This window comes from Rattus norvegicus, chromosome 2, assembly GCF_036323735.1.
Source record: "Rattus norvegicus strain BN/NHsdMcwi chromosome 2, GRCr8, whole genome shotgun sequence".
Classification (NCBI taxonomy): Eukaryota; Metazoa; Chordata; class Mammalia; order Rodentia; family Muridae; genus Rattus; species Rattus norvegicus.
Window position 1 is genome coordinate 194,604,814 of NC_086020.1, and position 6,629 is coordinate 194,611,442.

The window sequence follows — 6,629 nt, forward strand, 5'->3', positions numbered from 1 at the left end:
CTTCACCCCTGCCTGAGAGCAGTGGATGTTAGGTAATCAGGGGTGAACGCGGCTCCTCCTTCCCAAGCAAAAGTGTACCTATTCTTCCCTCTAGAATACTGAGGCCTCAAGCCCCAGCCACACTACTTAGCCAGCTTGCCTTCCAAGAGTGGGTAAATTGCAAATCCAGTTTCCAACCTAACTTTGCTACCTGGCAGGTAAGCAAACAGCACACCTGCCCCGCCTCCTCTTCTGGCCCCAACTGGCCCGGGCCTGACTCCAGGACAGGTCTTCACTTTGGGTTCCCTTGGCTTGATTTCCAGTGGCCACCCTCCAGGGAAGTTCCATTCCAACGTCATTGTGCTGAGCGTGTGTTTCTGCCTTTCCTGGGCTGGAAGATGGAAAACAGCCCCTCATTAACACCCCAAATGCCTTTCAGAGGAAACAACATGATGCACCAGGACCCCCACGCGTATTTATTTTTAAAATATGTTTTTTAATTTGAAAGCACACGGCCGCCGCAGGTCTGCGGGCCACCTCACCTGCTGCGGTGTGTGATTAGCGGGCCTTTTCTCACTAGGTGGCACGGACAGCTAATGGACTGGTTCTCCCCATGTATGTTTATCTTCAGTTAATTAAAATTTTGCCAAATCTTCCTCACAGCCCTTGCTCACAGCAAGGCCAAGCCTTGGCTCATGGCCCTGATCTGGGCTGGCAGGCTGGCTGGGGGCGGTCATCCTATTAAATATTAATCTAAGAAAGCAATCGGGCCTACGGGCTTCACCCCTGAAGTTCTCCCGCTGGGAAGTCACAGATCGATGCCAGAGCTCAGCGTCTGTGGCAACCGTCCCTGCCAGGCCTTGGCCAGCATCAGAAACAGTTTTTCAGAACTGTTTGATGATAAATCGGGGCAGAATTCTGAGCACTCTCTCTTAAAAACTGGGGTGATTATACCACAGGTCTGCCTTGGAAAGGGATGTTAAGCGCAGCATGAAAGGGTACCTTATAAATGACGAGTGGACCCATTTGACAGCATTTATTTGCAAGTGCTGGGTTAGGTAAAGACTCACAGGTACCTCACACATCAGAAGCCAGGTCTGAAACTGTCTCTGAGGGAAGGGGAAGATGAGGGAAGAGCTGACTCCTCACAGCCTTCACTACCCCTTTGGAGATTTGTGGAAGCTGCTGTCTTTCAAGTTCACCTTGTCTCTTCAGCTGCTCTCAGTACTGTCCCAGCTCCCAGAACATCCCAGTGGGTACCTTCTGCTGGAAAATTCAGGAGACATAAGAAACACTCTGTGGGGCCCCAGTCGGCAGTGGCACACGCCTTTAATCTCAGGACTTGGGAGGCAGAAGCAGGCAGATCTCTGAGTTCGAGGCCAGCCTGGTCTACAGAACAAGTTCTAAGACAGCCAGGGCTACACAGAGAAACCCTGTCTCAGAAAAAAAACAAAACGAAACACGAAAACAACAAATGGTTTTAATTTGATCATTAGAAGGATCAGCCATGTCCAGTATGTGTCAGGACCAGATTTTGAAGGAGGATCTTTGCCAATGTAATTAGTTAAGAAAGGCGGGCCTCAGTCTAGTGTTTTTAGAAGCATAGATAACAGACACACAGAGGCATGCGGATTGCCGATGAGGAGAGGGGCGAAGACTGGAATGGTGTAACTACAAGTCAAGTATCTCTAAGCAGCATCAACAGCCACCTGCAGCCAGAAAGCTACAGAGACAGATCTTCCCCAGAGCCCACGAAATCACTGGGCCTTAGACTCACGCCTCCAGGAGCAGGGAGAATAAACAGCTGTTGTTTAAAAACCCCAGTCTTGTCGTGTTTCCTGTGACAACCTTAGACAGGCCTACACCACTCTGGTGCTTCCTTCTCTGCAGACTCTCTGCAGACTGTCAGTCATCCTGAACTCTTCCCTTTGTGGGATGTTGAGAACAAAGGAAACTCCAACTCCAGTTTAGACGTGGAATAAAGCTAAGGACACGACCCCCTCACAGCTCAACTCTTACCAGGGATTCTGGGAGCATCACAGTTCATGTCCTTGCTAAAGCAGAAGACAGTGGGTATAAGAGATTACTCTGCAAAGGGTATGTCACCCGCCTCAGGGGTCTTTCAAGTCTCATGAGCTGTCAGCACAGACAGAGGGGACAAGACACTGGCATGAACTTGCCCAGGCCAAAATATAAATCTTCATCTTTTGTATTAATTCATTCTACTAAGAGGGGAGTGTTAGGAGGAGGGTATAACTCAATGGTAGCTTATTAAACTGTGTACCTGAGGTGTTGGGTTTCATCCCAGCATGGAAAGAAGGAAAGGAGAGAGGGAAAGAGGAAAGAAAGAAGGGAGAGAGGGGAAGAGGAGGGGAAAAAGAAGGAAGAGAGGGAAAGAGGAAGGAAAGAAGGGAGAGAAGGAAAGAGAAAGGAAAGAAGGGGAGAGAGGGAAAGAGGAAGGAAAGAAGGAAGAGAGGAAGGAAAGGGGAGAGAGAGGGAAAAAGGAAGGAAAGAAGGGAGAGAGGGAGAGAGGAAGGAAAGAAGGTAGAGAGAGGGAAAGAGGAAGGAAAGAAGGGAGGAAGGAGGAAGGCAAACAGTTGAACTTAATCGACTTGATCCTTCTAGAGTTGAAAGCTGAAAAGGAAACTGAGGAGAGAGACCAAGACAGACAAACACAGGAGAGAGAGAGACAAAGACTCAACAACACCATCAGCCAACTGGATTTCCATGACTTCAACCAACTACTTCATCCAACAGCAGGGGAAGCCATGCTCCTCTCACAGCCCTTAAGAAACAATACCAAGATCTAGCACCTTCCAAGGCTCTGAAGCAAACCGTAATTCATTTAAAAGAATAGAAACCACACAGCCTGTGCTTTCAGGCTGCAAGGAAACAAACTATACATGGACAGCAGAAGGACAGCCAGAAAATACCACACAGCTATACAATGGACAGCACATTTACAGTAACACATGGTCAGAGACAAAGTAGCATGAGAAATGTCCAAGTGTCTGAAATAAAACAAAAATGTGCAGGATGCAGCAAAAGCGCTGTGAAGCTGGGGGTGGGGTGGGGTATGGCACAAAGTGTGTAGCCAGGGGTGGGGTGGAGTATGGGACCATATGTGTGTGAAGCTGGGGCGGGGGGGAGAGTATGGCACCGAGTGTGTAGCTGGTGGGGGGGTATGGGATAGTAGGTGTGTAGCTGGCGGGGAGAGGGGAGTATGGCACTGAGTGTGTGTTTTGGCAACAAGGGAATAGTGAAATCAGTCATCTGAGCTGAGCTGAAGGTCAACAGGGGACGCTGGGCATGAGAACATGCCTTTAATCCCAGCACTGAGAGACAGAGGCCTCATCTGCATAGTGAATTCAAGGCTGGTCAGGGATACATAGTGAGACCTTATCTATAAATAAATAAACAAACAAACAAATAGAAGAAAAGAAATGATGTGGGCTCCACGGTGTTTGCCTGTGACCCTAGTTACTTAATGAATAAAAACGAGGGCCTGTCTGCTCCTAGGTATGGTTGAGGAGAGGATTTTACGGTAGACAGGAGGGAGAGAATAATCAGAAGCATCTGGAAGAGTCCAGGCTGAGCATGGCCATCAGCAAAGACTGAGCCATGAGAGCAGAATGACACAGGAAAGTAAGAGGAGAAAGAGGAAAACTACAGAGCACACTTGGCCAAAATGGTGGGGGGGTTTATAGCAAAGAAATGCTGGGGGAGAGAGGTAGAGCTCAGAGGCTGGAAAGGTTTAGAGTAGAGGGTGAGGGGAAGAAGGTGAAGGGAGGAGGGTGAGGAGAGAAGGGTGAGGGGAGGAGGGTGAGGGGAGGAGGATGAGGAGAGTAGAGTGAAGGGAGGAGGGTGAGGGAAGGAGGGTGAGGGGAAGAGGGTGAGGGGAAGAGGATAAGGGGAGGAGGGTGAGGAGAAGAGGGTGAGGGGAAGGACGGTGGGAAGGTGGTGGGTAAGAAGTGCTGAGAGGGGTCAGGAATCTGAAACAGATACTTGAGCTACTGGGAGAGCCGGGTGGTCAGTGTCTGCTGACCTTAATTTCTTCCTGACCTAACACTTAGGAGACTGAGGCTAGAGGATCACTTGTACCCAAGAATTTGAGGCCAGCCTGGGATATCATGACGAGACCCTATATCTTCAAAAGAAGAGAAAAAAATAAAATCAAAGAAACTATGAACAGGAAATCAGCAGAGAAAGCCAGTAAAAGAAGCTGACTCTTTGAAAAGATCAGTAAAATGCATAAACCCTTAGCCAGACTTCATAGTCTCTTCCTCATGGAAGAGAAGCTATAGATCAGTGATGTCAGAGATGAAGGGAGGTTATCACCAAGTTCACACAGGCATTAAAAGAGTAATGGAGCAATAGCGCAAACAGCTCAGCGTTTGTATTTGACAACCTCAGTGAAGTGAGTCGAATCTTCAGAAGAGAGAATCTGCTGAAATCTGTCCCAGAAGAACCTAACAAATGGAATATTTTGTGGATGAATGAAGTTAAATCAATGATAAACTGATTGAATAGATTAACCCGTGGGTTTCACCAAATGTTTAAGGAACCGCTGATACCAACTGTCTACAGTCTCTGAACAGGGGTTTCTTTACTCACTCCATGAAGCCATGACCACACTACCAAAACCAGTGTCTACAAGAAAAGAAGGTGATTGTATAGTAGTTCCTGCGGACATAGACATGAAACTTCTCAAGAAGGGGCTAGAGAGATTGCTCCAGACATTAAGAATGCTAGCTCTTCTTGCAGAGGGCCTGGGTTTGGTTTTCACACACAGTGGCTCACAGCCTTCTGTAAACCCAGCTCCAGGGCATCCAATGGCTTCTTTTGGCCTCTGTGAACACTGCAAGCACATGACACCAGATATGCATGACAGAAGTAGCAAGGGTCTGCCTTCCGAGCCATGTGTTGACCCACAATAAGATGTGTTAAGGAGGGTGAGCAGAGAGAATATTATAGTATAGTATAATACCTGTGTAATAATTGGTCCATGTTATCATTAGGTCTTCTTATTTTTTTATCACATCTAATGTATAAATTAAATTTGATCATAAATATGTGGAACCTGGCTCTCGCCAGGCGTCCTCATTAGAGTGACATCATCTTTAAACCCCCCGTGGCAATCCCTGACGCACCACCGTGATGCCTAGGGAAGACAGGGTGACCTGCAAGTCCAACTACTTCCTTAAGATCATCCAACTTTTGGATGATTACCCAAAATGCTTCATTATGGGAGCAGACAATGTGAGCTCCAAGCAGATGCAGCAGATCCGCATGTCCCTCCAAGGGAAGGCTGTGGTGCTGATGATTAAGAACGCCATGATGCGGGGTTGGGGATTTAGCTCAGTAGTAGAGCGCTTGCCTAGAAAGCACAAGGCCCTGGGTTCGGTCCCCAGCTCCGAAAAAAAAGAACAAAAAAAAAAAAAAAAAAAAAAAGAAAGAACGCCATGATGCGCAAGGCCATCAGGGAGCACCTGGAGAAAAACCGAGCTCTGGAGAAACTGCCGCCTCACACCCGGGGGAACGTGGGCTTCATGTTCACCAAGGAGGACCTCACCGAGATTAGGGACATGCTACTGACCAATAAGGTGCCAGCTGCCACTCAAGCAGGTGCCCTCGCCCCATGTGAGGTCACTGCGCATGCTCAGAACACTGGTCTGGGGCCTGAGAAGACCTCTTTCTTCCAAGTTTTGGGCATCAACACCAAAATCTCCAGAGGTATCATTGAAATTCTGAGTGATGTGCAGCTGATAAAAACTGGAAACAAGGTAGGAGCCGGTGAAGCCACACTGCTGAACATCTCCCCCTCTGTCTCTGGGCTGATCATCCGGCAGGTGTTCGACAATGGCAGCATTTACAACCCCGAAGTGCTGGACATCACAGAGCAGATCCTGCGCTCTCACTTCCTAGAGGGTGTCCGCAATGTGGCCGCCGTCTGTCTGCAGATTGGTGAGCCAACTGTTACCTCAGTGCCTCACTCCATCATCAATGGGTCCAAGCGGGTCCTGGCTTTGTCTGTGGAGACTGACTACACTTTCCCACTGGCTGAAAAGGTCAAGGCCTTCCTGGCCGATCCATCTGCATTTGCGGCTGCAGCCCCTGTGGCTGCTGCCACCACTGCTGCTCCTGCAGCTGCTGCAGCCCCAGCCAAGGCCAAAGCAAAGGAAGAGTCAGAGGAATCAGATGAGGACGTACGATTCGGTCTCTTCGACTAACCCTCTCAATGCAAGCAAGTCAGCCTGATTAATTTGAGAGAGATGGAAATAAAGGCCAACTTCTCTTTAAAAAAAAAAAATGTGGACCCAGAAATAGCATATTATATAGGTTTGAGGGATCCACTGGGCCTCTTAGAGCATATCCCTTGAGGATGGTAGAACTACTCTTTCCTTGTCTCATTTTTCAAGTGTGTGTGTGTGTGTGTGTGTGTGTGTGTGTGTGTGTGTGTGTGTGTACATGGAGATAGGGGGTTGATGTCCCTTCAGGACCTCCCAATCAAACCCAGAGCTCACTGATTTAATTAGTCTGCCGAGGCAGCTTGCTTTGGGGATTCCCTGTTTTCTCCTTTGAGGCTGGAACAGATTACATCCATGCCCATCTAGAACTCACATGGGTTTAGGGACCTGAACTCTGGGCCT

General features: G+C 48.4%; 1 protein-coding gene across 1 annotated transcript; it reads left to right on the forward strand.

The window, feature by feature from the left end:
- Window positions 1-5,067: 5,067 nt before the first annotated feature.
- Rplp0l1 (ribosomal protein lateral stalk subunit P0 like 1) lies at window positions 5,068-6,209 on the forward strand. Its single transcript, XM_227546.10, has 2 exons — window positions 5,068-5,310; window positions 5,436-6,209. Exons 1-2 carry the CDS (start codon window positions 5,137-5,139, stop codon window positions 6,207-6,209), a joined length of 948 nt encoding a protein of 315 aa, XP_227546.4. The 5' UTR covers window positions 5,068-5,136.
- Window positions 6,210-6,629: the final 420 nt, after the last annotated feature.

Coding starts and splice junctions, on each gene's coding strand:
- Rplp0l1 (XM_227546.10), top strand. CDS start 5,137: ATGCCTAGGGAAGACAGGGTGACCTGCAAGTCCAACTACTTCCTTAAG. Junction 5,311..5,435: donor TGGTGCTGATGATTAAGAAC/GCCATGATGCGG, acceptor AAAAAAAGAAAG/AACGCCATGATGCGCAAGGC.